Consider the following 13,352-nt stretch of genomic DNA (forward strand, 5'->3'; position numbering starts at 1 on the left):
ACACAAAAACTTACACAAGTCAGTCATAATGTTGCGTTAGTGTCTAAGGTCCCTTATCACTCTCACACTTTGTATGGATTGTTTTTATAAAATATTCAGACTTAATCATAGTTTCAGCTAAAAACCCAGAAGAAATTTTTATTATTATTATTATTATTTCTTGGCATTCAGCCTTTACGCCTGGAAAAGTGTGGTGATTTGGGCTTTCTCTTGAGCTAGCAATCTGAAAGCCAGCATTGAAATAGCTGAGAATGTCCATGCAAAACAGATTCTTTACTGAGGGCTGAGTGGTGTTACATCCAGCAGTGTGTGTGGCAGGATAGTCCACCACGAACAGACCTAAAATCCAATAATGCATACTATGTAGGCCATCACACAAACTATCATGCCAGTTCAGTTGCTGGTGCCAGGGTGCTGTCTTGGTGTTAAATTACGCTAAGACCATCCTGGTTCACCAGACTTTGAATATACATCCTTTTTTTGAAACAAGATGTGACAGATAAGCTAGTCTGTGACCTTGTAAGTCTGTGACTACCAGTCCATCCCTTCGTAACTATAAAAGCCCAGTCCAAACTTCCTTACGGCAGATTCTTCCACATAGTTCCTTGAAGTGTGGAGGTTGTCCCGTGAAGCAGGGACGCCTCTTCATGGTTACTCCCCAGAGGTTAAGAGAAAGAGAAAGATCTGCTTGCTATCTCGTATGGTGAGTTATATCAATCTCTACTTAATGATTGTTTCTTTTGCTAGCTTCAACACAATAGCTTTAATATAATTGTTTTGTTACAGTGCACTATATTACTTTGTTATATAATACTCTACTAATAGATTTTTTAGCTTTTACACTGTGTAGTAAATAATTCTGATTAAGATCTTTCATCTGTTCACCCGTTTGTTAATATATCATAATAAATAATTCATTTATATAAATATATCTGTTTTGCCATCATTAAAACCTGGGGGACAAAGTGTTTTAATCATACCTCTATAACTCCTTTATATTTAAACGGTTAACACAATCTGAGGCTAAGATAGGATTCAGCTGCACCTAAACCCTTCCCTGAGAACGAGTTTAGAAAGCAAGAGAGTCCTTTCTGCACCTCAAGACTCACCGGCAAGGCTTTGCTTCTTAAAACTTCGTCTAAGCGTTCCACTCTCCCGTGACAGTGTGCATACAGAAGCCATGCCAAGTGCCTGATATGATGAATAAATTCCTATGTTATTGCACCCCACACTGACTTCTCTGTAATGTGACCCACCAGTGTATTTACTCCTGTTGCTGATTTTTCACACAGTAAGTAATTTCACTGCAGGCTATCCAAAGATATGTTTACCTGTGCTCTTCCAAAGGGCACAAGTGAGGCACAAGTGAGATGACAGGAAATTATTTAACCTATTGTGTCCCCAGCAGATGAAGTACAGCTCTACTTTAACTGTATGCTACTGATAAAATGCCTTCTCATTACCAGTGAGAAACACAAAAGTACTAAAACCTAGACAAAGCTTATAAAACCCTCTATCTTCATAAAAGCATTAATGTTTTGGCCACAAAACTGTATGACTTTTTTATCACTGTAGTGACTTGAGGATGCTGAGCATTTTTGACTTGTAACGCCATTGCACAGCACAGTTTGCTGTTGGTACAAAAAACTCAGCCTTTCAAACATCAGGTGCTATTTTCAAATTCAGATTTCTTGGACTGCCATATTAACTGAAGCCTAAAAGAAGCCACAAAGAGGGGAGCACGAGGCAGAAACTCAAAGCTTTGGTTTTGTTACTGAGATACAGTCCCTCTTATGGCTCTGCAAATATTCTCTATTTCCTCCAAACCCTGCAGCAAACATAACTTTGTAAGAGCCTGGGGCTCCCAACTGTGAAGATGAATAATCATTTAAATGTACTAGCTTATTAATTTTGTTTATCTTTATCTTTGATGTGGTCTCTAGAGTTAACAAGATCATAATCCCAAGAGCTGATCTCTTATGCACGTTTCCACTTAGCACCAACATCACTAACAAGGATCTGCACCTACTGTAACCAAAGGGAAAGACACCAATGTTGAAATAACACTGGCTTGTTACGGTTTAGTAGAAAGACTGTGGGGAGGCAGTAATTTTCCTGCCCTTCCTCAACCTGAGGAAGTAATTTTCCTTCCTCAACCTTTTTGCCACTGGAAGTGGAAAAGTAAGCTGGCCTGCAGCAAGTGAAAGAGCAAGGTCTTAGCAGGAGCTAAAGGGTGAGGAGGGGCTACAGGGCACTTGGCATGCTGGGGAAGGCTGGTCTTGCCAAGATGCTAAGCAGGACATGTGTAAGAGGTGGCAGTTATTTGCTGTTTATTGATCCAAGTTTTAAGACTTCATTGGCATTCTAGGCATCTGTATGTTGTAACAAGTGCTTATTTGACATAGCTTGTCACAGCCTTCTTGGCAGAGTATCCTAATTTCTAGTACACAGTTGAACAGTGAGTGTGGTGGCCACCAAATGTGCCGATGACAAAAGCCAGGCTGTGATATCTCAGCCTGAGCTGCCACACAGCACAGCGACTCCCTGGACTAAATCCTTCTTGCACCAGACAGCATCAGTGGGTAAAACACAGTACAACCCAAGTCATCATCTCCCAGTGATGCAGTTTCTACCCTCAGCACATTGTTACAGCGTGTACTGTTTCACCCTCAGGAACATAAACTTTATTTCAAGTCTGCATTTTGTTTTTTTTCTTTCAATTGGGTTTATAAAGTATTTGGAAAAATAAATGGAAAATGCCTGTCGCTTGTTACATGCTTATAGTTGGTGGTGAAGTAATTTATTCATCTTCTCTTTGCTAAGCTCAACACTGACGTTCCCAAGGTGCTGAGCTCCTGCTAAAAGCAGTCCCTACGCCAGCTTACATGCTGGTACAGCTGAAGGCTATGGTGGCCCTTTTGGCCATGCTATGCATCAATACTCAGGCAGAAAATCACTGTGTCATCCAAAAGCCTTTCTCAGTGTACATTTCCCAGGGGCTGAAACCAAGTAGAGTGATGTTCTCTGTGCCTCAATACATGATAATCGGCACTGTGATTGGCCAAGTCTGTCACTTCTCATCTTCCTCATCCACTGCTACCTCTGCACTGTTTGCAAGCTGTGAGCGATGACTGTGTGCTTTCTTTCACGGATTAAAGTATTAAAAGCACGGGCTGTGAATAGTTTCACAAAAATTTCCTCCAGAAATTTGACTGCGTTGTGGCAATTTCCCGGATACAAATATATTTGTATTTTTAAATCACTTTTTGTAATATGATGTAACACCCTGAATATCTGCAATGCCCTCATCAACCAAAGTTTTTGTCTCATCAAAATCATAATTTGGCCTGGTACTAATGGCATTATTCCCTTTTAGTACTCTATTAATTGAAGCTGGCATCAGCTGTGCAATTAGTTAGTCTGGGTTCAATATCAAGCCAACGAACCCACAATCATAAAGAACATCTCCTATGTCCTTTAAAAAAAAACCCCAGAAAGTATTTGCATCTTTTGGTCTTCTGTAGCATCCCAAATATTCTAAAACATATTGTTTTAGTTCCTGAAGGGAGTTGTCCAAACCTTACAATTTTGAAAACATCACACTTTGGTAGCAGCTGTCTAGTTCTTTTGGTAATAAGTCGATGTGCACTAAAGGGATGAAAAGCTGGTGTGCCCAAGCAGCTATCCCATCCCAGCAGCCCATGTTGCAGCTCTCTTGGCAATGACATCTCTGTTCTTGAACCACTCTGTCCTATAACCTGGGCTGGAATCCACATCTCTTTATAATTTTCAACAAGTCTGGCAATTCTGGCTCTGACTAACAAGCTCTTCAGCTGTCCCCCCATTGGGAGGGAGTTGGGACAGACAGCTGAGACTGCAGTCCCACATGAAGCTGCTGGTGAATGTGTGCTAACACCCAGAGTTATGATGGAAATGGAAAATATTTCTACCTGCTTACCATCATCACTATATTGGTGTGACTGCATTATTTTACTCTTCACAAGTACCAAAACAGAAATACTCAATGAGCAGTTCCATATTATTGATAAAACTTATTTCCATCTGATAATGGTCCAATACTGTTATTAGCATGCCATATTTTTCCTTAATTTTGCCAGGAAAAGAAAGCCTTCTCAAGACAGTGCTCCAGGTTTAATTGTTATTATTAATTTGCCACTGATCCTAACTTCTGCTTTTTACTCATCACCATCAACTTCCCTCTAATCTATCTGTTATGTTTCTAACTGTTCCTTCATTTTCCCTCTAAACTGGTTGTTTTTGTAACCAGCATGAAACTTTTCCTTCTAGATAGTCTTTTGGGGCCTTCAATAACATGCTTTTAATGTTTCCCAGTTATTGCCCACTCTTTTTTCTTTTTAACCTTTGGCTCTAATAATTGTTTCCAACTTTTTATGAAGTGCCAAGAACATCTTTCTTACTGGTTTGGGCTGGGGTTTTGCTCATTATAAATGTTACTGTGCAACATCACTTGCATTGGCATCTGTCAAAATGAGGGCTCTCATTTATCATCCCCAAAATGTGGCCTCCCAGTGTAAAACACTCCAGGGCTGTTCATATTGCCAAAGCACAGCACTGTCAAGAGATGCTTAGGCTTGCTGTAAATAAGGCACATCTCCAAGGTAAATAAAGTGTATCTCTGACCTCTCCCGCAGCATCAGACAGGCCTAGTGAGAAAGGATGGCTCACCCCCAGCTTGGCAGTATGTCTGCCTGTGGTGGCTTCAGCCCCATAAACAGACAGTATGAAATCTGGTTATTCTGTTCACTAATGAGATTTTGTGCTCTGTAGCTGACACTGGCTAGTATTCCTCCTGGTGTTTTGCAGAAGACGAATCCCTTAGCACCTAAGACAATTTACCTCTGACTTGCCAGGAGGAGGAGAATTGGGAAGGGTGTACATTTACATCCACCCCGCTCAGGCCAGCAGCTGTTAGTTACGACTGGCTCAGCATTGCAATGTGTCCTCCTTTGCTTGACCTTGAGTGATGCTTCTCTCCGAGTTCATTCCAGGGCATTTCTAAATTGATGCTCAACTGTCAAAAAGATGTAACAAATGATAGGGAACGTGCTGACGAACTACATGGCTGTGTGAATTTCTTACAACATTAATGGAGATGCCTTCTCTGCCCGGGATTTCGACAAGTGTACACGGCTCAGATTATTTTAGCTCATATGGTTTTTTATTTCAATAGTCAGCTGAAAGCCAGCGAAAGCTGGATGGTCCATGAAGGCAAGTTGCTGAGCTGGAAAAACAACAAGGGGCAAGGAGAGATGGGGTTAGGATCTCTGGAGGAACTGATCTCAGTGCTCAATACCCTACAAATTTGGATGTTTGTGACTGGATGGTAAAATAAAAGCAGTAACCATTTGTAGTGAGAGCAGACAGGAGAAATCAAAATAATCAACATTATGTATAGAAGGGTGTTCAAGATTTCCTAAAATGACTTACATGCCTGCCAAAAACAGGAAAGGGAGAAAAATTCTAGCAAACATCACATTACTTTTAAAATCCCTCTCAGTAGTGTTTTCCATGTGGAGTGGAAAAACATTTAATTTCTATTACTCCGCATCTAAAAGGTCACTGGAGTTTTAATTTTAATTTTCTTTAATTTCTTCCAGAAATAAGAATGTTCCCCTTCCATAAGCCTCTAGGACGTATATCTCTGCCTAAACAAAAGCCAAAAAGAGATAAAGCAAGGCAGCTGTGCATCTCTCATTTAAGTGATGCTGTCACATGCTCATGTGGCTTTTATTTTTGTCTGTGCTCCCTCACTTTCCTTCACTCATTAGAAGGTACTCCTTCTTATGCTCCCTTTGAGCTCTGAAGTCTTCCCTGCTGAAGGGATACTGCCTGTAAAAACCCCTCTACAATACACTTCTACTGCTGATAACTAGCAAGGAAATCAAGGAGTCCCCAGTGAGTGGGGACAGCCGTTTGAGTCACTAAAATGCCAAATGCTGATCTGCAAAGGGCAAACCCAAGTCGAGACTGGGGAGTTCATCTCTGCCAGGCTGAACTGCAGCTCCCCACAAAACTCCCACCAGCTCCTGCTCCCCAAGGAAGGCTAAGAAATCTGACCTCCCAAATTCTCATGAGTTTGTACCCAGAAGTGTGGAGAAAACAGATAAATAAAGCCCTGGTCTGCTGCAATTATATATCTCAGTAAGTTTTTGTATTCAGGTAGGTTTAGTAAAGTAAGCCAGCACCTGCAAGCAGCAAAGCTGTGCTGTAAATTCAAAGGGGTTCTTGTGCCAAAGACTGGGTGACTGTGCTTGAGGCTCTCTCTTCTCACAGTAACTTCACACTTTGAAGCTGAACAGCAGAACAAGGCCACAGATCAGACCAAAACATCCAGAACATCAAGGGAAACCAAAGAAGTGGTTAAATGCGAACATCAAGAAAAAGGACCAAAAAAAGGACATGAAAAAGTGTTCATCATAACCTTGATGGCTGCTTTATCTATGCTGTGGCTGTAGTAGGGTCTTTGGAAATATGATGCTCTGAAAGTATAAAGGGGACCGGATTTCTAGGGAAAAGTAATATCTTTTATTAGATCATCCAATAGTCAGGAAAAAGAGTCAAGCCTTGGGCACACAAAACCTCCTGGAAAACTTGGCTGACTTTTTCAATTACATTGATATTAACTCTACCTGTAAAACCCGCTTTGCTTTGGCTACTTGCAGCCACTCCGAATGCTGTCTCTACAGGTGATCAGCTCTCTACATTTGAGGATGGTTTCCACCCCCACCCTTCTGCTGTTTACTGTAGTATGTTCTGCTGCTGGGCTAACGAGGCAAGAACAATCACTGCCTCGTTGTGCTTCATCTTATTTATACCTTTTCACTACTTTCAGACTGGTTTGTCTAAAACCATGCAGCAAAGCTGGGAGCACCAGAAGACAAACCCTCACTCATGATTTTGGGCCTTTCCTTTAACCACCTGGAAATATTTTCTTCCTTTGAGGTCAAAAACTGCAAGAAAATCATGCTGACAATAACAAAGAAGTGCTTAATATCCTGATATATTAGATGGTCTAAATCCAGGTCTTACATGCAGTTCCACAAATAGGTCTTTAATTTCACTATTGGGAATGTATCACAGCCCTAATAATTTCTATACAGAGGCAAAAGATTAGGAGACACTTTTATCCTTGTATAGATGGATTAATTTGCTCTGTTCTTGATGGTCTCAAAACCTTAAAGAGCCAAAGATAACCTTGCCAAACTCCTTCCAGAAATCATCTAACGATAATTGCAAAACAAGAAAAAATAAGACACTAAATGAAAATGTTTCTCTTCAATTGAACTGAAACCTGAAAACGTTTGGTTAATGATTTTCCCTAAAAAAATATATTAGGGAAACTGAAAAAGAGGTCATACTGCTCCAAAACCCAAGAACTGAAATATGATTTTTTCTTCATTTATTCAGTAGCTGGAACAATTAAGATTTCACACAAATTTAAGTATTATTTCAGCCAACAACCAAAATATATGCAATATTTTACCCATATAATTGTTTTTCTCCAGTGGTGATCTCCAAAGAGTGATGCTAGGCTACAGGCAAAAAGATCCTACAGAACTGGAGGGCTTCTACAGCAACAGGGCAGAGTCCTGAAAAGTGAAAAATCTTATTTTCCATGTCCAAAAGCTACAGGAAGATATGTCTTCTGTAATATTTGTTAAAAAAGAGAAAAAGTCATTGCCTTTACATCTGCTGAGGAAACACTCTTCTTCTCAGTAGCGTCTTTGTGAGCCTTGCTCTGCAGAACTAAAGGCAGAGATGTATAGCGGTAACTATTTTTAGATCGCAAACTCTCATGGATTTTAAAAGGGCTTTTGCATATGGAAAGTAAAAAAAAGAAATGCAAAGTATTTCAGGAAAAGGATAAAATGATTCATATTATACACCAGAAGGGAGGGGTCGGTGCTTTTATAGTCTGTTGAGAGAGTTGCTAGTGGGAGCCTCAGCGACCATAGGGACACCACTGCCCCAGAGGGTCTCCTGCCAGCCTCATCGAGCAGCTCTGGCCCAGTTCCCCCAAGGATGAGAAGGAAACCACTATGTAAAAAATATCCTGCTCTTTCAGTGGCTTGGTGGAGACAGTATGACAGCCTTCATGCCCATCTAGTGCCTCCTCAGTTGCTTCTGCACCGCACTCATCGCCTTCCCTGGCCCTTTGGATGCCCGGCATGAGGTGGACAAATTCACAGGGAAGAAAGTTTGTCTTCCATCATGACTTTGATAGATGTGGGAAACACTCTGCAGAGGGCTTTCTGGCTCCCTCCTGAGGCATGCAACATCTTGACGGGCAAAGAAAAAAAGGGCTCAGAGAATGAGTGTTGCTCCTATTTACACAGAGTTGGGCATTTCAAGTAACAGAAAAATTTCTGTCAGCTTTTTTGGTAGTAGAAGCTCACTGGAACAAAATCAGCACTAGACATAAAAATAATTAGACATTGCCTTTAGTTGATTTTTGATTCACTTTGCTCAGTGGTGGCTGTGGGACTGCCTGAGGAGCTCAAACCTCTGTCCTACCACATAGCAAAATCCAAGGTAGTTTCTGTGGCTCTTACTGCTTCTCCAAACACGAGTCACTTCAGATCTATCTGTATGTCACCCAGACAGCAACAGATGCATCTGATGATGATTATTTGTTGGCAGATGAAGTCCTACGTCCTTGCACATTTACTTTATCTTTGTCTGCTTCCTTTGATACACTGTTAACAAGGGGTTTCATTACTCCCGGGGCGTGTAAAATGACTATGATGATGCAGGGTTATTGCTTTTAAAGGAGATGAAGGGTAACTATGATGACCTAGGTAAATAATGGCTGCTTAACTCAGGATTAATCCTAGCAAAATACAGGTGATCACAATGGGATTCAATTGACTAAGAACTAAAGAACATGAATATAATTAATGCCAATCAAAATGGTCTTACGGAAAGTAGATCTTGTCAGACTAACCTGATCGTCATTCTTTGATGAGACTATAGATTCACTTGAAAAAGCTGGGTTGAACAATATAAGACACCTAGGCTCCTTAAGGGCATTTAACTTACTACCATGAGTTAGCTGATTGCAAAAGGAGCAACACAAAACATCAGTAGACTAGAACATATATAGATTAGGAACTTGCTACTGACAACTCAAGTATTTGTTATTGTGGAAATCATCATCAATAGATGTGTTTCTAGAAAGGTTCAACAGGGTCTAACAACCTCATTACCGTTCAGTATTTCTAACCAGGACACAAAGTTAATTTAAAAAGAATAAAAAAAAATCTGGATGATACAGAAATGGAAGAATTGGCAAACAGTGGGCAAGCAGGGCAGGCAGAGCAAACTGGAACACTTAGTACACGAACACTGCCAAATACAAAGTACACACATCTAGGAAGAAATGTGCACAGAACGAGAAGCTCAGCAGCACGACCAATAGTCAACTGACCAGGGCAACCACGGGTAGGAGCAAAGAGACTATCCACTGTTGATCAGGCAGATAGGACTGTGCTGTACGCATTTCCAGCGCCCAAATTTTAAAGAAACGAGCAAAAGGGGAGAAAAGAACTGCAAAGAAGTTTCAACTCATTTGAGGAGTTTCAAGAAGCTCTGTTTGCTTTGTTTATCTAAAATGGAAATTAAGTCAGTTTTCAGTCTGTAAGTACCTTCAATCAGAAGAAGTACCAAGACTTAGAGAGCACTTAATTTAGTGGAGCAAAGTATAAAAGTCAATGGCTAGAAGCTGATTTCAGGTAGTCAGTCAGATGAGGAAGAAGGCACATATTTTCACCAGTGTAATTAAGCACTGGAACCAAGTGTCAGGGTAAGAGGTGAAACTGCTACTTACCAGTGTCTTTTTAACTCAGGACAGGAGGCCTTCTGGCATACTACTTGAGTCAAATGTAAATTATGCTTTAGTCAAAGTCAAAAAGATTACTGCATTCAGTACTGCATTCAGACTGAATGAAAGCTGTAGGTCAGATTACAGATCCTAGATGATCATTTTTGGTCTTACACACCTGAAGCTAGGATGCAGCAGGACTTGAAGTGCACACAATTCCCTTTGTCATGCAGTGTTTCCAGATGATGTACTAATCACTACTGAAACCAGTGAGAGTGCATGTGTTATGGTAACTCTAGATTTTGGGAGGGGTGAGGGAATTACTCTAAATTTTGGGTTTTCTCTGCACTGAACAATGCTTCTTATGGGATTTGTCTACACCCCTATGGACCAATGCCCAAAATAAAAACACAGTGTGATATAAATAATGCATAATACATCACTGATAGCTGGGGAGAAGAATTATGAAGACTGCTGCTTGCTTTTTGCTCAGATTTTTCAACTGCCCCTCCATATTGGGGCAGTAGTTGGTTACTGCCTTCTTTCTGCATAGTTAGCAGATTTCAAGTATTTTTCTCTCTTGCAGCCCATGCTATATTACACATGTTTTTCTGCCATTTAGAGATTAGTTCATTTAATTTTGCATGGATCTACCCTAAGCACCTCAAATTCAGGTAGCAAAGGTGCAGCTCTCTAGTGTTTATACACGTCAGAAGTGTGTTGTACGCTTCTTTTCTTTGCTAAATTCCAATTTGCTTTTAGTATCGCTATTTGAGGTGTATTTTCACCTGTGCTGAAAGTTGAGAAGATATGGGTCCAAGATACTTTGCTCTTATCCAATACCACTCGTCAAGTATCTTGACACATCTTAACAGTGAGAAGTCCTAGGTTTAAAGGGCAAGAGAAGCTTTTTGCATAGGGGGTTTCTATTAGATTGGGTGTTTCTGTCTTCTTCCTCTCTCTCTCTCAGTGTCATGCAGGTAGTGCTGAACTGGAAAAAATGTTGGTGAGCTTTTTTATTAGGTTTTATTTGAAGATGAATGGGAGGAGATGTATTAATCCTTCTCACTAAGCTAACAGCAATTTAAGAGATACTATTCAAGTTAAAAGCCAAATTTATTTCAGGTAAAAGTATGGATGTACCTTTGAATAGTTTCCTTAAGTAACCAAAGAAAAGAGGCCCAAAAGGGAATTAGTCCTATAAGCTGCAATGTTACTTAAAGAACAAGACAGATAATGAGTTATAAAAGCATATGTTTGAAATTACTGTGACAAATCACCTGATATGTGGAATTTGAGATTCCAAGTACATCCCTGAACACAGCTCACTAGTCTATAACTCAAGGTTTATAGGGATGAGTATCAGCAGACAATTTTCCACTGGGCACAGATATAGGAATTTTGGCTGGAGACAAATTCCAGTGTTTGAAATGACTTTAAAAATGACTAGAATTTGCAACAAACTATTACCCAAACTATTTTAATCAGCAATTGGCAACATTATATGGCAAGAGATTATTTACCTGGAATGCTCTCCAACTTTCTACGAAGTTCCTCATTTTCTTGTTGCAATGAAATTACCTCCTGTTCTAGCTCTTGACACCGAGGGCAGTAACCTTCTTCTTCTTCTTCCTCTTCCTCCTCTGGAAGTGTAGAAGACGATGGATGACCATGAGATTCCGATGTTGCTGGAGATGTCCATCCACCTAAAGTGTGTACTGGAGAGGTTGAAAGTGGATCCACATCTGCCAAATGGCTAAAATCACTTATTGATGAGGTGTTCTGAGAAGGGAAGCTCCCAGAAAGCAAATAGTTCTGAAGGGAATCAGTAAAAACTCTCAGAAAGGCTGAGGTTTGTTGTTTCTTTTGCATATACTGCATCTCTATGTCTAAAATGTCTGACGTCTGACTATGGACCATTTTCCCAAGCTGACATTGCTCTTGTCTTTCACTATAATTTGGGTTTTCCTGCTTTATACAAGAAATCATGGACTGAGAGTGATTGTTGTCCAGTAGTTTTCCACCACAATTTAAGAGACTTAGAACTCGGCTGCATTGTTGGGCAAAGGCATCCAGAATCATTCGACTCTCTGCAACAAAAGAAAACATGAATCACAGAAACCTAATGCAAAAGGTTATGCCAGGCAGTAGCAGCTAGATGAATGTACACAACCGTTTACAGTAGCATGCATTTTATTTCTGAACACATTAAAATTATGGCTTCTGCTTTAACACTTCTGCAACACTGTGATTTAAAACAATCCTGACTTTGTTTCTATTTTGAGAGTGCCCTTGTGCCCTTGCTGTTAATCATGCATTGTGATGATAGACACAACTTACTGCCATCTTCTTTCACAGGGATTAAGTCAGGAAAATGGGGAAGAAAATACAAATTCCATCCAATTTGCTACAAGTAAAATTTCAAGTAAGTACTTTTCTGAAAGTCTATTTCAAAATGCTGGAGAGCATTGTCTGTACATATTTGCAGGACTTTGCACCACATTTTCATCCTCTGCCCTGTTCCTCTCCAACAAGGCTTCCAAGCTTTGTTTTTATTCCTTTTTGGTTTTGCTGCAGTTGTTTGACATTGACACTTCGCACAACCCACATCCAATTCTATTGACTTTGCTTCTGTTCCTTATGCTTTAGGTTCCAGATACGTTCAAGAACAATCCAAAACCCATGTGATAAGCAAAAAACCCTCTTCTTAAATAAAGCAAAGACATCAAATGTACAACATGAAGCTCCTCTGGTCAGAGGAGGAATTTTTTCTGTCCTGCTGACCTCCTATGAGTTTGTGGGCAGGCCAGTATCACACAGTGGGCAGCAGTGTGAAGTTCTTCAAGATGCTCTGGATACGATCAGGAAAATCTACATGGAGATGTGCAGCAGTTTCTGGAGACAGCAGCTCAGCTCTGGAAGTAGGATAAGGATGCTGTACCTAGTCAGCCTTACCTCTTAATGACAGGAGGTGTCACACCTCAGGGAGCAACAGCAGCTACAAGCTAAACCTACATAGTAGGATGATCTATTTCTGCAATGTCTACGTATATAGCTCAAGCCGCTGTAACGCTTCTTGGACTCAGAAAGAAAACGACCAAGACATATGTGACATGACCTGTTAGGTTCCCCAATAAAAATAATGTCTTTTAAATTTTTTTTAGCTTATTCATAGCTGAGTTCCTCTAGGTGTCTAAACAGATGTAACTAACATTTTGCATATGAAAAAAAGATTGGTGGGTTAAAGTGCTGCCAATTTTGGAGAGCACTTCTCAGGCAGCCTTGACTTTTAGAAAGTGATAAATGCATTTACTTTTGAAACCTGCCACAGATGCATGAGACTAAGCACCCCAGACCTTCATTTATCTTAACTTCATCAGTAGAGATGAAAACATAGCCTCATCACACTGATAACACATAAATAACAGAAACATTCAGAATTCAGGCCTTTAAGAGGTGGCACTTCTCACAGTACTTCTTCACAATCCAG

The 13,352-nt window shown here is 40.3% G+C and overlaps 1 protein-coding gene across 3 annotated transcripts in view; it reads right to left on the bottom strand.

The window, feature by feature from the left end:
• The window catches only part of BEND4 (BEN domain containing 4), a 33,104-nt gene that overhangs the window by 12,536 nt on the left and 7,216 nt on the right, over window positions 1-13,352 (bottom strand). For all 3 annotated transcript variants that reach the window (XM_027642884.1, XM_027642886.1, XM_027642885.1), the window contains exon 2: window positions 11,386-11,952. In XM_027642884.1, coding sequence (XP_027498685.1) covers window positions 11,386-11,952 — 567 coding nt within the window. The remainder of the gene's footprint in view (window positions 1-11,385; window positions 11,953-13,352) is intronic.

This window comes from Corapipo altera, unplaced genomic scaffold (genome assembly GCF_003945725.1).
Source record: "Corapipo altera isolate COAL_440 unplaced genomic scaffold, ASM394572v1 22, whole genome shotgun sequence".
Classification (NCBI taxonomy): domain Eukaryota; kingdom Metazoa; phylum Chordata; class Aves; order Passeriformes; family Pipridae; genus Corapipo; species Corapipo altera.